Genomic DNA, 19,110 nt, shown 5'->3' on the forward strand with positions numbered 1-19,110 from the left:
CACTGATGATTTTTTCTTGAATCCAGTTATTACTCTTCTGATTGCCAAATGCTGGTTTTTCTAATTCCATCACTCCTGTCATTTAATACTTTTTTTCTGGAAATAAGAGCTTTCTCTATGATGATTATTTTTTCTATTTATTATTTAATACATTTTTTTAAATTTACTTGGAAGCTCTTACCTTCATTGGCCTTCCTGCTCATGCCTTTTAATGCTGTGTTTTTATTCAGTCTTCTACTTGGCTTCCAAGTATTTCTCCTTTTCCTCCTATGACTAATTTCCAACTTGCTGACCTACTATTTGGATCTCTGCGGGAGGGTGTTTGGTACAGTGCTAAGGGCAGGGAGTGTTGCTGGCTAGATCCTAACTGACTACAAACTACCTTACCTCAGTTGATTGTGTACTTAGAGTTCAGAAAAACAGACGGTATGTGGACACACTGGGTATGTTTGAGGTTGCTAACCTGAGAAATGTATTGGGAAGTTCATTTCATTTGTCCCTACTACTGGGCATCCACTCTCCCTGAGTCTAGTGTATAAATAGAAAAGTACCATTCCTTTTCCTGGTCCTAACAATGTGTAGTTTTTTTTTTTTAATCTCTGAGAGAGAATTCTTGCTCTCTCTTCCTACAGTCCACCAGCCAGTCTAGTACAGCAGCTAATTGTTGGCTTCTTAACTCAGACTGACTTCAGATTCATTCCCAGTTCCCAGCGAACATCAGTGGCATGACTATGTCACAACCCAGAAAGCTGAATAAGGCTTAAGCCTTATTTACAAATATGTGTGTGATATTAAACAATGCATGTAAAAGGCTTAACTGCTGCTCAACTAATATGTGTTAGTGATCATCACCATGACTATTATTATGATCTGCAAATTTAAAATTGTTAATATTCTTGCATTATTGTGAGATTATTTAGCTAGAACTCAGAAATAAGTTTTGTGTATGGGATCAGAGAGGCAGAAAACCGGTGTTAGGGTTCCCCCTGTAGCACATTCTTCCACTTTCTGATTTAAGGTTCAGTTTTAATAAGCGTGAAAGCTGAAAGTGTTCCAAGTGTAACCTTTGTCTTAAAGCTCCAGCGAGCCATCCAGGAGCATCCAGTTGTCCTGCTGCCCAGCCACCGGAGCTACATCGACTTTCTGATGCTGTCTTTCCTCTTGTACAACTATGACTTACCTGTGCCAGTCATAGCGGCAGGAATGGGTACGCTTCGGTCCTCTACTTTCCTTTTTTGTTGTTGTTATAAAAATTAAAGCTTTCACTGGAACGATTTTAACAATTCTAAGGAAGTTGAAGAAAATGATGAAAATATAACAGCCTCTCCCTCCTTCCCTCCAGTTCCAGGTGTGATCATTGGATTGTGTCCTCTGTATTGTGCTCTACTGGCCTGAACAGACATAAGCAAGCTTGTGTGCACGTAGGGCTTTTGGTTTAGCTTGAAAAAGGAGATTAGACTACCCTACTGGTTTTTTTTTTTATTTGATAGTGCATCAGTGGCTATCTCTATAGGTCAATAAATAGATCTAAACTTTTTTTGAAAAGTAAAAAAAAATTTAAAAATCTAAAGGGACTTCCATGGCGATCTGTTGATTAAGACTTCACGTTTCTAATGCAGGCGATGCGGGTTCAGTCTCTGGTCAGGGAACTAAGATCCCACATGCTGTGCAGTGCAGCCATAAAATAAAAAATATTTTAAATCTAAACAAAAAAAAATAGGTCTAAACTCTTTTTACTATTTTTCAATTGTGTTAAAATGCACAAAGCATAAAATTTGCCATCTTCATCATTTTTCAATGCACAGTTCAGTGACATAAAGTTCACACTGTTGTACTGCAGTCTATCCACTAAAGTCTTCTCATCTTGCAAAAATGAAATTCTGTCTTCATTTAGCACTTACCCTCTCATTCTATTCTCCCTGCAGCCCCTGGCAGCCACTATTCTGTTCATGCTTTCTATCTCTGCAAATTTGACTATCCATTACCTTCTGCAAGTGGAGGTACACAGGATTTGTCCTTCTTTTACCAGCCTACTTCACACAGCATAGTGTCCTCAGGGTTCATCCATATTGTAGTGTCTATCAGAATTTTCTTTTTTTTAAGGCTGTATAATACTCCAGTGTATTGTTGTTCAGTTGCTAAGTCGTGTCTGACTCTTTGCAACCCCATGGACTACAGCATGCCAGGCTTCCCTGTCCTTCACTGTCTCCCGCTGTTTGTATATACCATATTTTGTTTATTCATTCATCTATCCCTGGGTACTTGGGATGCTTCTACTTTGTGGCTGTTGTGAATAGTGCTGCAGTGAGTGTAGATGGATAAATACCTGTTTGATTCTCTGCTTTCAGTTCTTCCAGGTATATACCCAGAAGTAGAATTGCTGGATTGGATGGTAATTTTATTTTCAATTTTTTGAGGAACTGCCATTTTGTTTTCTAAAGAAGACACCGTAGGGTGTTGGCTGCACCCCAACGGTGCATGCAGGTTCAATTTCTCCACATTCAACCAACACTTATTATTTTCCGGTTTTTTAGATTTTTTTTGTTTTGTTGTTAATAATAGTCTTCATAATGGGTTTGAAGTGATATCTCATCATGAGTATTTGTATTTCCTGGCGATTAGTTATGTTAAGCATCTTTTCATATGCTTGTTGGCCAGTTCTGTATCCTCTTCAGAGGAGTATTTTAAGTCCTTTGGATTGTCTGTTTTCTTTGTTGATGAGTTGTAGGAGTTCTTTATATATTCTGTATCAGATATGTGACTGTAAATATTTTATCCCTTTTCACTCTGTTGATTGTATCCTTTGATGAGTGGAAGTTTTTCATTTTGATTTACAGTCAGTAGTCTGTGTCCACAAGTTCTGTATCCGTGGATTTAACCAGCCACAGATCAAGGATATTTGGAATAAAAACTCCAGAAAGTTCCGAAAAGCAATAATTGAACTTGCCATTCACGGGAAACTATTTGCATAGCATTTACAGGTGGTGCAGGGGTTAAAGCGTCTGCCTGCAACATGGGAGACCTGGGTTCAATCCCTGGGTCGTCGGGAAGATCCCTTGGAGAAGGAAATGGCAACCCACTCCAGTATTCTTGCCTGGAGAATCCCATGGGTGGAGGAGCTTGGTGGGCTACAGTCCACGGGTCGCAAAGAGTCAGACACGACTGAGCGACTTCACTTTTACAGTATACTTACAGCCATTTACAAGCAGTTGTGTAAGAATCATAAGTAATCTGGAGCTGATGTAAAGTGTACAAAGGTGTGCTAGGTGGTATGCAAACACTCTGCCCTTTTATATAAGGGACTTGAGCAGCCAGGTGTTTTGGTACCCACAGAGAGTCCCAGAACCAGCCCCCCATGGACTGCTCCCAACCCAAGGACAACTGTAGTCCAGTTTGTCTGTTGTTTCTTTTATTTTCTGTGCTTTTGGTCTCATATCTAAGAATCATTGTCAAATCCAATGTTATAAAGCTGTCCCCCTATATTTTCTTCTAAAAGTTCTATAGATTGAGGTTTTGTATTTAGGTCCTTGATGTGTTTTGGTTTAATCTTTGTATGTGGTGTGACTTTTCTGGTAAGATTCTAACTTCATGTCTAAGATTTTTATTGCTATATAATATCCAGCAGTGTATATGTATCATAGTGTAGTAGTTTTGCTGAAACAACTTTTCAATATATTTTCGTATTAGTGCTTTTATTTCTGTAGAATTGATTCCAAGAAGTAGGATTACCAACGCGAAGACATTGTTTTTATCCCCCTTATAGGTAGCCAGGAAAGCTGGGATTCGGCCGCATATGCGCGTGCTCAGTCATGTCTGACTCTTTGTGACCCCATGGGCCGTAGCCCACCAGGCTTCTCTGTCCCTAGGATTCTCCAGACAGAAATACCGGAGGAGTGGTTTGCTATTTCCTTCTCCAGGGGATCTTCCCAACCCAGGGATCAAACCTGGGTCTCCTGCATTGCAGGCAGATTCTTTACCACCTGAGCCGCCTGGATTTAATCAACACCGTTGTTAATAAGCCCCGGTGGCTCAGTGGTCAAGAATCTGCCTGCCAAAGGAGGAGACTAAAGAGATATGAGTTTGATCCCTGAGCCGGGATGATCCCCTGGAAGAGGAAATGGCAACCCACTCCAGTATTCTTGCCTGGAAAATTCCGTGGACGGAGGAGTCTGGTGAGCGACAGTCCATGAGGTCGCAAAGAGTCAGACACAACCGAGTGCTAACAGTAAAATAAAAACTGCCAGGAACCTCAGCACTTTAAAAGTATTTCCATCTATACAGACGATTGAAAAAGTTATTTGAAAATTAGGAAAAAATGAAAAGAACTTTTTAAAAACTGATAGTGAACTCTTTCTTTTCATTGTTGACTTTTCTGTTTTAATCTGTGCGCTTCTAAAAGAATATCGATATTTTTACCTGATGGGTAGAAAGGAAAGGAGAGAGTGAGCTAGTTTGGCCTACCCGCCCAGAGCATGAAGGATGTGTTGATGTGTCATCAAGGCCAGGCTTCCCAGGTGGTTCAGTGGGTAAAGAATCTGCCTGCCAGTGCAGGAAACGCAGGAGATGCCGGTTTGATCCCCTGGAGAAGGGCATGGCATCCCACTCCAGTATTCTTTCCTGGAGAATCCCATGGAGAGAGGAGCCTGGCCAGGTAGAGTCTTAAAGAGGGTCTTAAAGAGTTGGACACAAACTACTGAGCACTCACTCACGTCATTGAGGTCAGCAGCAGTACTGACTAGAAAGGTTGGCACGATGCCACAGTTGAGGCTGCTGCCCCTGTCTCTAGCTGGTCTGGTTGTAGATGCAGAGCTGCATGGAAAGGAGGGTGCACGAGGTAACCCCCCTACCAGCACCTGCCCAGCAAAGCCATTCTTTCCCATAATCCCATTAGATGTTTCTTCTTAAGATGAGGAGTGTCTTACATACCTAAAACCTATCTTAATAGAATTTGTTTGAGATATTTAGAGGAAGTTGCACTCTGGATAAATATTAACCAGCCTTTCTTTGGTAGACTTCCTGGGAATGAAGATGATCGGTGAGCTGCTGCGGATGTCAGGGGCTTTCTTCATGCGGCGTACCTTTGGCGGCAATAAGCTCTACTGGGCCGTATTCTCCGAATATGTGAAAACCATGTTACGGGTAAATGCAGATAACTACCCAGTGCTTTCAAGCTGTGCTTTCTTTTCACTGACGTTTGCTGTCAGGTCTTATTTAAATTCTTAACTTCTGAGTGGACCACTTAGCTGTTTCTTTCCCCTCGAGGAATGTACATAACCTCAGCAATCTGTTTACTCTGCGTGGCTCCCTTGTTTAAGTTTCACTGCGAGCAGTGTTTGCTCAGAGGGCTGGGGAGGGAACTCGGGAAAAGGAATCAAAAGAAGCATTTATCACTTTGAGAGTAGGCAACGGGTTTTGTGTTTTGTTTTGTTTGTTTGTGTTTTCTCTTTAAAGAATGGTTATGCTCCTGTTGAATTTTTCCTCGAAGGGACAAGAAGCCGCTCTGCCAAGACATTGACTCCAAAATTTGGTAGGTTCCTTACAGATTGAAGGAAAAATACAAACCCACAGGCTTCAGGTGTGGTGTCATCATAGCTGCTTAATAGAACATGATACTTGCCTTTTTTTTTTTTTTTCCAAGATATTCTTTGCCTTATAAGTGCAGTTTGTTTCTTTATAAGTGCAACAGTCTGTATTATATTTATGGGCTTGGTATATAACGTATACTGTTAGTATCTTCCCACACCCTTGTTTGCTCTCTTTTTCAGTATGTATGAAAAGCTCTTTCTCCCTGTGTTTCCAGGTCTTCTGAATATTGTGATGGAACCATTTTTTAAAAGAGAAGTTTTTGATACCTACCTTGTTCCAATCAGCATCAGTTACGATAGGATATTGGAAGAAACTCTGTATGCATATGAGCTTCTAGGGGTTCCTAAGCCGAAAGAATCTACAACTGTACGTAAAGCTTGATAGCCAAGCTTGACTTTACTGGAATTTATAGAAAATGCTAGTTTATACGTCAACTAATTTCTGGATTTATTCCTATTTTTCCCCCCTGTTGTGACACTCGTAGGGATTGTTGAAAGCCAGGAGAATCCTCTCTGAGAAGTTTGGAAACATTCATGTGTACTTTGGAGACCCTGTGTCGCTTCGATCTCTGGCCGCTGGGAGGATGGGTCGGAGCCCGTATAACTTGGTTCCCAGGTGCAAGGCCTGTGTTTTCATAACTGACATAGAAACAAGGATGAAAATCTAAAAGTGTAAATTGTAATTCTTGAGTTGACCACTTGCAGAACTGAAACTTGCTTTTCTGAGATGATACCCTGGAGAAGAGAAAGCTTCAATTAATGTGTCTTCTAGACAGTTAGCTGCAGTGTGTATATTAAACGTGCCAAGCCAGACAGTGCTGAAACAAACACAGGGCCCCATTGCCCACTCTCAAAGTGACAGATGTTTCTTCTGATTCCTTCTCCCCAGGCTCCCTCCCCCGTAACCTACAAACTTAAAAGCACAAACAAGAAAAGTGTGTTAACAAGCACATATATAGGAATTGTTGAGCACTTCTGGTAGGCCAGTCAGTATTTTTTTTTTGATCCTGGAAAGGACTGTTTAGTAATAGTGAATGGGAGTGAGTCCCTGCTCTCAAGAAGGTTACAGTTTTATGAGCAAGGAAACAGGTTCTCTCAGGTTGCAGCTATAAACACATGTTGGGCGGGAGGGGCGGGGGGCGGGGGGGCGGGGGGGTTGGTTCTTAATGCAGAGAAGTACACCTGCGGGAGTAAAGGAGACAGACTGCCTGCTCAGCCAGGCCTCACGTGGCTGCAGCATCGCTCATGATTTATCTGCAGTGCCAGTGGTCCCACAGCAGCTCCAGCTTCATTAGCTGTCAGAAGCAGATAGTTAGCTTTTTGTAGCCACAAGCTTTCACTCTTTCCGTCTGAAATGGCCAGTTGTATCCATTAGCAGGGAGTTCTCACTGGCTGCAGCTTTCACGTTATTTTGTGGGTTATTATGTGACTGCTGTCAGGTCATACGCATATCCTTGGTCCAGCCAGCTGAGTAGGTTCCTGATATCATGCAATGCAGTGTTTAGTGATCCAGGCATGAGGAGTGTGTCAGGCGAGGACCCTGGCAACACCAGTCAGGTGCCCTGAAACTTCTCAGAAGGACGGTGTGGCAGTCAGGCCCACTGTACAGCCTGGCAATGCAGACATGAGCAGTTGTCAACAGAACATACACCTATCATAACCTGATCGGTATGTTCTACAAGAGACACATTCAAAATACTATGAACGAGGCAAACAGTCCACTGGAGGAGGCATTAGTTTTCACAAAAGAACTGATCTATCCCACTTACAAAGTGCAGAAGTGTGTGTTTGTTTTGGCCTGAAACCAGGGATAATAGAACCCTGTTAGCTTGAGTATTTTTAATCACCTGTCAAGAGCATACTCTCAAGGCAAACAGATACTTTAGTAAAGTGCAGGTATATTTTTTCAGTGTGACCCGAGAGAATTCAGTTGGCATAAAGCATGAGAATGCTCTAGAGGGTCTGTCTTCTCCCGTTCCCTTCTCCTCTCACGTTGTCTAAGTGGCAGAACTGTGATTGCTTGTTCTGTATTCTTCCTTTTAGATATATTCCTCAGAAACAGTCGGAGGAGATGCACACCTTTGTCACTGAAGTTGCCTACAGAATGGAGCTTCTCCAAATTCAAAACCTGGTCCTGAGCCCGTGGCCACTAATAGTCGCTGTCCTGCTTCAGAACCGGCCATCCATGGACTTTGATGCCCTGTTGGAAAAAACTTTATGGCTGAAAGGCTTAACCCAGGCCTTTGGGGGGTTTCTTACTTGGCCTGGTATGTATGTGGGACATATGTGGTGAGAATGGTTGCTTTTTTTATTTATTAAATTTGGGAAACTTGTAGCCTAAACATGAAAAAACCCATATAGGACTTTGAGCAAAGCATTGCTCAGAGAAAGAAAGCTAAGTCTGTTTTTATGCTATAGGACATTGACCATAGCTTGTTGATTACTTGAGAATAATTGTCTATATGTCATGTCTCACTGTGAGACTCCAAGTAGATAGAGGACTAGAACACCCTCCTTTGTATCTAGCAGAGTGGGAAATAAATAATGACTCTTTGTACTCCGCATATTCTTCCTGCAACACCCACCTCTTTCTGCCACATATTTGCGATCCTTTGCCTTACTGGATTGTAAGGATTAAAGGGCTAGTCTTGCAGAACTGTATACAATTCTCTGATAATAACAGCTTTGAAAACCTAATTGAAGTTGTGACTACTATGCTCGGAGTTTGGAATATATATGACAGTAGTTAGCTTAAGTTACTTTCAAGCCCTTTGATTGAAAATTGTAGAGACTGCAATTGAAAATGCAGTCTTTCAAGGGGGGCACAACCGATAACATACAGGATCTTAGTTCCCCAACCAAGGATCAAACCTGTGCCCCCGCATTGGAAACGTAGAGTTTTAATCACTGGACCTCTAGGGAGGTCCCAGAATGCAGTCTTTTAAGACCATATAATTATATATAGTCAGATACTTACTGTTCACTCATTAAACCTGGGAAGTACCAGGGGTACAAAGATGAACAAGATGTAAACCCTGTTCTGGATAGAAGGCAGGATGGGTGATGATGTACAGACTAGTAGTTCGTTTAAATAAAGACAGAGCTATGGGCAGACTGCTGAGGGTTACTGAGAGTAATGCTTGGGAAAGGGCGCACGCTCAGGAAGGTGTGACTTGTGAACCAGCCTTGAAGGGCAGTAGGAGCCCCTCAGGAAGACAGCTGGGGAGGAGCAAGGCCAGTGCAGGGAGTAGGAACAGGCAGTGAGGGGGGCGACAGCACTGGGTGTCTCTTGACCCGCTGGTGACGGGCGTTGATAGAACACTGGCTTTGGGGAAGGCGTGACGGAGGTGGACTGCGGACAAAGGCTGGGTCCCAGAGGCCTGCTGCCTTGGAGTCTGGACTAGAGCTTGACGTCACAGAATGCAGCCGTGGATTTAGGCAGGGAGGTATGGCGGATTGGCCTTAGGAAGTAGCCAGATTTCAGTTTAAAGATGAACCCCAACGGGGAGAGACTGGAGTCAGGGAGACAAGCAGGAAGGCTGCCATTCAGAGATGAGAACTCAGGCAGCAGAGCCAGGCAGCTGCAGAGGGCGGCATGGCTGACAGAGGCCTGGAGGGACTACTCACAGGAGTGCTGATCAGCTGAGTGTTGATCACCAGTAGGGATGTAAGGATGAATCATACATCTCTCCCCAGGATTGTAATGGTCTGATAGGAGGCAAAGGACATGTTGATTGTAATATAAGGCATAAAGTCATGAGAGAGGAATACCCAGAAACATGAAAATGGAGGCACCTGTCTTGCTGAGATGTTTTGCTTTTTCAAGAGGGGATAAATATGTGGATAATCCATAGCTAAAAGTGCCTGTGCAGCCACCGTGACAGCTGTAGTTGTCATTAATACAAAGTGAGAGTCAGTTGGTAAGTTCCAGAAGTCAGGTACCAGAAATGATCAAACACAGTTTCTAATTCAGAACGTGGTGTGTGTATTTGGTTCCTTTTTTGCTTTTTTACCCAGATTATTTCATATTCTTAAGCATTCTCATGTCTAGGCTATGATACGCATATTGTTATATTATATATAAAACAAATCATACTGTATTGTTTATATAGTGTCATGCACTGTATCATTACCATGAGCAGCCTGAGACAAGGCAGATGAGTCCAGAGTGAATATGATTGAGTCTGGAAGGAAAAACTTCACCTCCCACTTGTCCCTTCCATGAAGCGTTAGCAGAACCTGTTGTCCCGCTTGAACAGCGTGCCTCCTGTACACACCTGTCAGCCAGCTCTTCGGGGAAGGCAATGGCACCCCACTCCAGTACTCTTGCCTGGAAAATCCCATGTACGGAGGAGCCTGGTAGGCTGCAGTCCATGGGGTCAGGAAGAGACGGACACGACTGAGCAACTTCACTTTCACTTTTCACTTTGATGCACTGGAGAAGGAAATGGCAACCCACTCCAGTGTTCTTGCCTGGAGAATCCCAGGGACGGGGAGCCTGGTGGGCTGCTGGCTATGGGGTCACACAGAGTCAGACACGACTGAAGCGACGTAGCAGCAGCCAGCTCTTTGTCTCAGGGTAACAATAAAATGAGTTCCCTTATCAAGAATATTGTTAAATGCTCCCACCTCTTTTATCGTGCTTATAATTCTAACTCCTCAGCTGTCTCTTGGCCAGTGGAGTGTCGGGTGCTGACATACCAGGAGCTGTTATGAGCCCACGTCTTCAGTTGCCTTTGACACAGGGCAACCAGAAAAGTCTGCCTGGTGTCCCTGTGTCCTCAGGGAGACGTGAAGCTTGGAGGGCGCCTGTTCGGGTTGCCCTTTGGTTTACCTCCAAAGTTGTAAAGTGATATTCTTGCCATCTTGGAATTTAGGTGTGCAGCATATCTTCTTTTTTAAAAAAAAATATTCATTTATTTATTTTTGGCTGCATTGGGTCTTATTTGAGGCTGCAGGCTTAATTGACCTGTAGCATGTGGAATTTTAGTTCCCTGACCAGGGTTGAACCCACGTTAGAAGGGTAGAACCACCCATTAGAAGGCATGTTCCTAATCGCTGGAGCCCCCCCCACCCCCGCCTCCCCAGGGAAGTCCCTAGCATGTCTTCTTGTCTTAGTATTCTTAGATCCACATACGTGATTTTCTTGTCATGTAACTTGCTATTACAAAAATGTGATTCTTGAGAAAGTGTTGGCTTTCAAAATGGGAGTTGATGTGCATTTCAGAATGGCTAACAGATTTGGGATAGATGAAAAAGTATGTTATATGTCCTTAAAAAGAGTTGATTTATGCCATACTGCTTTTAAAATATCCTTCCCGTGTAGTATCATTACCTCATTTGGTGAGGTCTAAAACCAGTACCTGTACTTAACAGTAAATGTGTCAGTTTGCTAGCGTTAATTCATACTGGGGGTAAGACGCCCAGCAGTGACCCAGCCCATTTCTTTGCCATTTACCTGAGTGAATTGTCCTTGCCTATGTAGATAATGAACCTCCCGAAGAAGTTATCCAGTCCAGCATTCTTCTGCATTCCAACATTGTCAGCCTTGTCAAAGACCGGGTGATTCTGAAAGTGGAGTGTGGAGACTCGGAACTGGTGGATGGACTCATTTTCCAGCATATCACCCTCCTCATGTGCTTGGCATACAGGAACCAGCTGCTCAACATTTTTGTCCGTCCTTCCTTAGTCGCTGTGGCATTGCAGATGACCCCTGGGTTCAGGAAAGGTAACTTTTGGTACCGTGGTCTTGAATTCTGGAAGAGACCTGGCCATTCAGTCCCATGTAGGGAGCAACGTTTGAAGCTTTCAATGCCCTGCCACGTGCGTGCAGCCCCATACCAGCAAGGGGAGGGCCTGTACTCAGAACTAGTCAGGTTTTTCCTCCTAAATGCATGGCTAGCTGCCTAAAACTCGGGAATGCAAAGGACCTAAAAAAATCATCTAGTCTAAACATCTCCTTTTATAAATACGGAACACTAGGCCTAGAGACTTCTGATTACTTAAGGTTATGGGACGAGAGCACAGCTCTCCATTGCCTGGTCTGACGCGCTTTCTCTGATGTCACTTCCCTCAGCCGACAGAAGCAGACGGGGTGGGTGAACTGTCGCAGCGGTGTGTGCGTGCTCATATACAGGAGCGTGCTGGTTGCACCGAGGAGTATAATAACAAGTGAAACCGTTGTTTTCACAGAAGCCTGTAGTCAGGGCCAGGGGTTTTCTACACAAGGCTGCACTGTAGAATTTTTGGAGGCTGAGTTCCATCCCCGAAGGCTTCTGATTCAGTTGGTGGTTTTTGTGTTTGTCATTCAAAGCTCTGTAGATCATTTTAAGGAAAAGCCAGAGTGGAGGTACACTGGACTCAGCCGCAGACCTTTAGCCTTGGAAGGAAATGTCATTTTGTGAATGAGGAAACTGGGCCCCAGAGAGGTCAGACAGCCTAGCTCAGGACAGAGGAAACTCAAACCTTGATCCTAGTTCTCCGGGAGGCTTCTCGCGCTGGGATTCATCCACAGCTGAGGGGCACATATGTAGTCTTCTAGAGTACTTCAGTGTGAACACCCTGAAGTTGGAGGCAACTGTTTGCATCCATATGGAGGTATATTTTTCTGATGCGAAAAGTCATGCCAGAAAGATGAAGGTCTGTAGCTGATGGGCTGGGAAGACCCACACATCTGAGGGGTAAGACAGTAGTTTCTAGTGTTGTGTGCCAGTGTGTTCTAGTGCCAAAGATGGGGTAGAGACATAGGCAGACGTTAATGTGGAAGGGGATGGAGGAAGCCATTCCTTTCCTTCTCTGCTTGGAAACCACGCACAGGTGAAGTGACGTGCCCTGGCTTCAAAGGCCACTTGCCCTTTTCCACACTGACTGATTAGAAGCCTGGTTGTAATCCAGCTTCAATCATTGAAATCATACTAGACTAGTTTACTTGTGGGTAAAATTTAGATCGTTTATAGCTTCCTTCCCTGGTAGCTCAGCTGGTAAAAAATCTGCTTGCAATGCAGGAGACCCCAGTTCTATTCCTGGGTCAGGAAAGTCCACTGGAGAAGGGATAGGCTACCCACTCCAGTATTCATGAGCTTCCCTGGTGACTCAGATGATAAAGAATCCACCTGCAATGTGGGAGACCTGGGTTCGATCCCTGGGTGGGAAGATCCCCTAGAGGGAGAGCATGGCAACCCACTCCAGTATTCTTGCCTGTAGAATCCCCATGGACAGAGGAGCCTGGCCAGCTACAGTCTTTGGGGTCGCAGAGTTAGACACAACTGAGCAACTAAGCACACAGCATAGCTTCCTTGCCCCTGGTATATGAGTAATATGCCTTTAAAATACTACATTTTGAGCTTCAAGAGGGACAGAACATGTGTATACCTATGGCTGATTTATGGCAGAAACCAAAGCTATTGTAAAGCAATTATTCTTCAATTAAAAATGAATAAATTTAAAAAAATAAAATCCTACATTTTGGAGTATCATGGACTTCTTGGTACTCCCTGAATGTTTAAAAAGCAGAGTTGTAATTTTATGCAATGAATTTATTTCCAGAGGATGTCTACAGTTGCTTTCGCTTCCTATGCAGTGTTTTTTCCGATGAGTTCATCTTTCTTCCAGGAAACACACTAAAGGTAAATCCTTAACTGCAGAAAAGCCGTGTGTTTGTGGTATGAGTTCTGAAAATATTAGGCTTGGATTCACAGGTGTGTCTTCCCTTCCTTCAAGGCTCCGTGCGGCAGAGAAAGAGACGTGCAAAAGAGAAACGTGGACGCTTAAAGTTCAACAAACTCGGTTTTAATTCTTCACGTTTAATCAGTAATTTGGGGATTATTTGGTGAGAAGAACCAAATCATTGAACTGTTAGTGCAGCCAATGTAAAAATAACTAATAACCAACTATTCTGTTAGAAAATTTACCAATCAGGACACATTTTCCAGCACAACTTACTGGAATGATTAGGGTCTTTTGCTTAGAGATTGGAGAAGAGTGGTCCTGCCTGGTGGTGTGGACAGCTGGTGAAGGATCGGGCCCCCAGAGCTGGGCCGCTGGCTTGCTGGTGCGGAAGCAGCACTGGCAGGCGGGTCTGGGGTCTGTCTGTCATACTGAGGGACACAGGTTTTGTTCAGTAGGAAATGAGGGCAGCCACTTTGAGCACAACGTGATTCTCAGTGTTTTTTGGACTTGCTGCATGCGCTTTTGTTTAAATGTGAGGAGAGTAAGGCTGTATACACGGTGAAAGAAGATCCATTGCCCAGGTAATGATTTCTGAGGCTAATCAGGTTTTCAGTGTTTACTGTATTTGAGGATCAACATTCTGAGTGTCAAAACAGTGCTCTCTGGCACCTAACAACCACAACCATGGGTCTGGGAAGGGTTGCAGAATTAGCTAGTGTTTTTCTTGTTTCAAGGGTGCGTGGCTGCATACGCTGAGCCCAGCAGTGGATCATTGACCTAAAGTATAAATCTGTGGATGAATTCTGTCTTTTCCCCTCCCCTTCCAGGACTTTGAAGAAGGCTGTTACTTGCTTTGTAAAAGTGAGGCCATACAGGTGATGACAAGGGACATCCTGGTTACAGAAAAAGGAAACACTGTGTTGGAGTTTTTAATAGGACTCTTTAAACCCTTTGTGGACTCTTATCAGGTGTGTAAATCTTTTGCAAGTTCTCCTTCGACCTCCCGTGATAAATATAACTGAGACTTTCCTACCCTGTACGTCTGTCTGGTCTGAAGGGCAAGTGTCTTCCCCAGGAGAGTGGTAGAACCTTTTTGTGCAAGGGGAGGGGTCTTCATTCTGCCATGGAGGAGCAGAATAAAACTAAGAGGGTCAGTGTGAGATCTTTACTGTTCTCTTGTAGTTGGCTGCCCTTTTTCACTTTCTGTTCCTCTTATCCTGCCTCTTAAAACTCAGATAATTTGCAAATACCTCTTGAATGAAGAAGAAGACTACTTCACTGAGAAACAGTACTTCATAAGAGTTAGAAAATTCATAAGTCAGCTTCTCGATCAAGGTGAGTCGCAGCCCTGAAGGCGGTGCTTTCTCTCCGCTGAGAACAAACTGGAGGTTACTCACGCCCTCATCCCTGTGTTTTAGGGGCCTCACAGTGTTACGATGTGTTGTCCTCCGACATACAGAAAAATGCCTTAGCAGCTTTTGTGAGGCTTGGTGTGGTGGAGAAGAAGAAGGCGTAAGTAACGGAGCACAGTGCCCAGGGTGGGCTCGGGGCAGCGACAGCTCAGAACAGCTGAGCACCAGATCCATAGAGAGAACTGTGGAGACGCACGTGATCTAGGAAGCATCACGTCATGCTTCACTTTTGCGTGTTCTGAGTAGTGAAGTCACTCTGCGTTACCAGGCAGACTTTATGTGGCTATGAATAAAAATTACATTGAAGCAAAGAAAAAAATTGCTTTAGGCTAGCATTTTGGCTTTGACCTAATTATTGAAATTTATAGGTTAATTCTGGAGTAGGAAATGGCAACCTACTCCTTTATTGCCTGAAATATTCCCTGGACAGAGAAGCCTGGTGGGTGCAGTCCATGGGGTGCAAAGAATTGGACACGACTGAGTGATTGACTACACGTGCACACATATTGGTTAATTATAAGAAAATCCAAGTAAGGGGCATGTCGTGTGTATGTGTACTCATATTAATATACACACAACTTTCAACTATTTAAAACTACCCTTGAGGAAGACTATTTGAACATATTCTTACTATATAAAAAATGAATGTTGTCTTTTCGTCCTAATTTATGCAATAAGAAAGCTTATTATTTTTTCTCCTAGAAATAATGATTATATATTTAACGTAAATGAACCTGCCACAACAAAGTTAGAGGAAATGCTTGGTAAGTACCACTTAATAAAATGTGATGGGCTTTCACATTGCATTTAGCAACATACAGTAAAACAAGAAAGTATGGTACGAAATAACTTATCAAAATGAACAGCAGTTGAGCTTTAATACACACAGAGAACATTTTTTTTTATTCATAGATAAGCTTTATTCCAACGTCTACATAAAAATGAGTTGATGTTAATTAGGAAAAATTTTTCCAAAGGGGTTAAAATTTATCACACAACAGAATTTCATCCTTCCCTTTAGGCAAAGAACTATTTCTGTCGTCTAGAGTTTTCTTAAGGAACTAAGGAGAAAACTTGGAGAAGGCAATGGCACCCCTCTCCAGTACTCTTGCGTGGAAAATCAATGGACGGAGGATCCTGGTGGGCTGCAGTCCATGGGGTCGCACAGAGTCCGACACGACTGAGCGACTTCACTTTCACTTTTCTCTTTCACGCACTGGAGAAGAAAATGGCAACCCACTCCAGTGTTCTTGCCTGGAGAATCCCAGGGGCGGGGGAGCCTGGTGGGCTGCCGTCTCTGGGGTCGCACAGAGTCAGACACGACTGAAGCGACTTAGCAGCAGCAGCAGCAAGGAGAAAACTAACAGAAAACACACCAGGCATAAAATTGGCAGTCTTAAACAGCATAAAAATGATCAGCTCCTAATATAACTAATCAGGGTGCATGATCTAGTCCTGGTGAAATCAAGAAGATTCCTCTCCTAGTCCTTGGATTCATTAGCTCCCATTTCATTCCCAAGGACCTTAGTTTCTTGAATGGGGCCTGAACCCAGGCCCTTAGTACTATAAATAGTCTTCTGTTTAGAGTATGTCTGAAAGTTCAGAATATATAACCTTGAAATTCGATTTTGAATTTTGTGGTGGTGGTGTTCAGTTCCTAAGTCGTGTCTCACTCTGGGACCCATGGACTGTAGCACACCAGGCTTCCCTGTCTTTCACCATCTCCCAGAGTTTGCTCAAACTCATGTCCATTAAGTTGGTGATGCCATCCAAACATCTCATCCTCTGTCATCCCCTTCTCTTTCTGCCTTCAGTCTTTCCCAGCATCAGGACCTTTTCCAATGAGTCAACTCTTCACATCAGGTGGCCAGAGTATTGGAGCTTTAGCTTCAGCATCAGTCCTTTCAATGAATATTTAGGGTTGATTTCCTTAGGATTGACTGGTTTGATCTCCTTACTGTCCAAGGGACTCTCAACAGTCTTCTCCAACACCACAATTCAAAAGCATCAGTTCTTTGGTGCTCAGCCTTCTTTACAGCCCAACTCTCACATCCATGGCAACTGGAGAAACTATAGCTTTGACTACGTGGATCTTTGTTAGCAAAGTGACATCTCTGCTTTTTAAAAAATGCTGTCTAGGTTTTTCATAGGTTTTCTTCTAAGAAGCAAGTGTCTTTTTTTAAAATTTCATAGCTGCAGTCACCGTCCACAGAGGCCACTAAAATTAAGTGTGTCACTGTTTCCATTGTTTCCCCATCTATTTGCTGTGAAGTGATGGGACCAAATGCCATGATCTCAGCTTTCTGAATGTTGAGTTTTAAGCCAGCTTTTTCACTCTCCTCTTTCATCTTCATCAAGAGGCTCTTTAGTTCCTCTTCACTTTCTGCCATTAGGGTGGTATTGTCTGCATATCTGAGGTTGTTGATATTTCTCCTGGCAATCTTGATTCCAGCTGTGCTTCATCCACCCCAGCATTTCGCATGACCTACTCTGTATATAAGTTAAATAAACAGGGTGACAATATGCAGCCTTGACATACTCCTTTCCTAGTTTTGAGCCTGTTCATTTATCCATATCTGGTTCTGTTTCTTCTTGACCTGCATACAGGTTTCTCAGGAGGCAGGTAAGTTGGTCTAGTATTCCCATGTCTTTAAGAATTTTCCACAGTTTGTTATGATCCACACAGTCAAAGGCTTTAGCATAGTCTGTAAAGGAGAAATAGATGGTTCTTGGAATTCTCTTGCTTTTTCTATGAGACAGCGGATGTTGGCAATTTGGTCTCTGGTTCCTCTGCCTTTTCTAAATCTAGTTTGTACATCTGGAAGTTCTCAGTTCACATACTGTTGAAACCTAGCTTAAAGGATTTTGAGCATTACCTTGCCAACGTGCGAAATGAACACAATTGTATGGTAGTTTGAACATTCTTTGGCATTGCCTTCCTTTGGGATTGGAATGAAAACTGACCTTTTCCAGTCCTGTGGCCACTGATGAGTTTTCCAAATTTGCTGGCATATTGAGTGCAGCACTTTTAACAGCATCTTTTGGGATTTGAAATAGCTCAACTGGAATTCTGTCACCTCTACTAGCTTTGCTCATAGTGATGCTTCCTAAGGCCCACTTGACTTCACACTGTAGGATGTCTGATTCTAGGTGAGTGACCACACCATCGTGATTATCTGGGTCATTAAGACCCTTTTGGTGCAGTTCTGTGTGTTCTTGCCAAGTCTTATTATCTTCTGCTTCTGTTAGGTCCACACCATTTCTGTCCTTTGTTGTGTCCCTGTTTTGCATGATACATTCCCTTGGTGTCTCTAATTTTCTTGAAGAGATCTCTAGTCTTTCCCATTCTTTTGTTTTCTTCTATTTCTTTGCATTGTTCATTTAAGATTTTTTTTTAATCTCCCTGCTATTCTTTGGTGGAGAAGGAAATGGCAACCCACTCCAGTGTTTTTCCCTGGAGAATCCCAGGGACGGCGGAGCCTGGTGTGCTGCCGTCTCTGGGGTCACACGAAAAGTGACTTAGCAGCAGCTATTCTTTGGAATTTGGTGAGAGGCATAAAGCTAAAGTAGACACCAAAGCCCTCATTCTAAGGATGATGGAGTTGCTTTCTTAACCTCAGAAGGCAGCGGTGTGAGTGTGAGCATACTAGAACATGCTAGCCTTGAAGTTCAGGAAACATGGCTGGGGGCACCGTGGCTGTGCCCATCGCCTCTTTGAGACACTGCTGCTTCTCCTATTAAGGGCGCTGCTGTCTCCACTGATTCTTTTTCAGTCTGTAAAACTCTGCACAAGTGTCGTGTGTTTTTCTTTCGCCAGTGCCCAAGCAGTTGTATGAGGGAAGGGCAAACTCGGTGTCATTTCATGAGCCATCTCTCTGTTTTTACCTTAGGTTGTAAAACACCGGTAGGAAAACCAGCAACTGCGAAGCTTTAATGATTGCCAAATGGTTACAGAAAAATTGGTCATGTAATTTCTGTCATTCACGGACTAGTATTACAACAAAGCGGGAAGTAAAGGAAGAAACCCATCTTCTCACCCTTTATAAGGCTTCGAGAACAGTGGACTTGGTACAGAGGGAAAGCCATCAATGTAAGCAGTCAGTAAAATCTCCTCCACAATGGTTAAAAAGACATTTGTGTCCAACCCTGTGTGTGTTTTAAAATAAAACAGGCTTTTGGAAACATGTTTGGAAATACAAAGCCTAGCTCCTATTTCACTAACACTTTCAACTTATTACATGTATTTAACTGTTATGTTGACTTCTGAATTAAAATGCAGCATCAACTCTATAAAGGCTCTGGCTATCAAAAGAAAACTACTAGAAAGGGCATGTCTTAACGCTTCTCGTGACTTTCTTTAATTCAGGTTACCTCAAACAAGTACACGTTTGACAAAGGTACATAATACAGTAGCTATCTTCTGTTAAACTTTGCCCCCCAAGGGC

At 43.2% G+C, this 19,110-nt stretch overlaps 1 protein-coding gene across 2 annotated transcripts in view; it reads left to right on the forward strand.

Annotated features, from left to right (window-relative positions):
- GNPAT (glyceronephosphate O-acyltransferase) overlaps positions 1 to 18,859 on the forward strand; it is a 37,157-nt gene extending 18,298 nt beyond the window's left edge. For both annotated transcript variants that reach the window (XM_069572602.1, XM_069572603.1), the window contains exons 4-16: positions 1,078 to 1,207; positions 5,012 to 5,139; positions 5,452 to 5,527; positions 5,801 to 5,952; positions 6,071 to 6,201; positions 7,629 to 7,852; positions 11,071 to 11,313; positions 13,131 to 13,210; positions 14,081 to 14,221; positions 14,489 to 14,588; positions 14,672 to 14,765; positions 15,368 to 15,429; positions 18,556 to 18,859. In XM_069572602.1, coding sequence (XP_069428703.1) covers positions 1,078 to 1,207; positions 5,012 to 5,139; positions 5,452 to 5,527; positions 5,801 to 5,952; positions 6,071 to 6,201; positions 7,629 to 7,852; positions 11,071 to 11,313; positions 13,131 to 13,210; positions 14,081 to 14,221; positions 14,489 to 14,588; positions 14,672 to 14,765; positions 15,368 to 15,429; positions 18,556 to 18,599 — 1,605 coding nt within the window. In that variant the 3' untranslated portion in view covers positions 18,600 to 18,859. The remainder of the gene's footprint in view (positions 1 to 1,077; positions 1,208 to 5,011; positions 5,140 to 5,451; positions 5,528 to 5,800; positions 5,953 to 6,070; positions 6,202 to 7,628; positions 7,853 to 11,070; positions 11,314 to 13,130; positions 13,211 to 14,080; positions 14,222 to 14,488; positions 14,589 to 14,671; positions 14,766 to 15,367; positions 15,430 to 18,555) is intronic.
- The last annotated feature ends 251 nt before the right edge of the window (positions 18,860 to 19,110 follow it).

This window comes from Ovis canadensis, chromosome 25, assembly GCF_042477335.2.
Source record: "Ovis canadensis isolate MfBH-ARS-UI-01 breed Bighorn chromosome 25, ARS-UI_OviCan_v2, whole genome shotgun sequence".
Classification (NCBI taxonomy): Eukaryota; Metazoa; Chordata; class Mammalia; order Artiodactyla; family Bovidae; genus Ovis; species Ovis canadensis.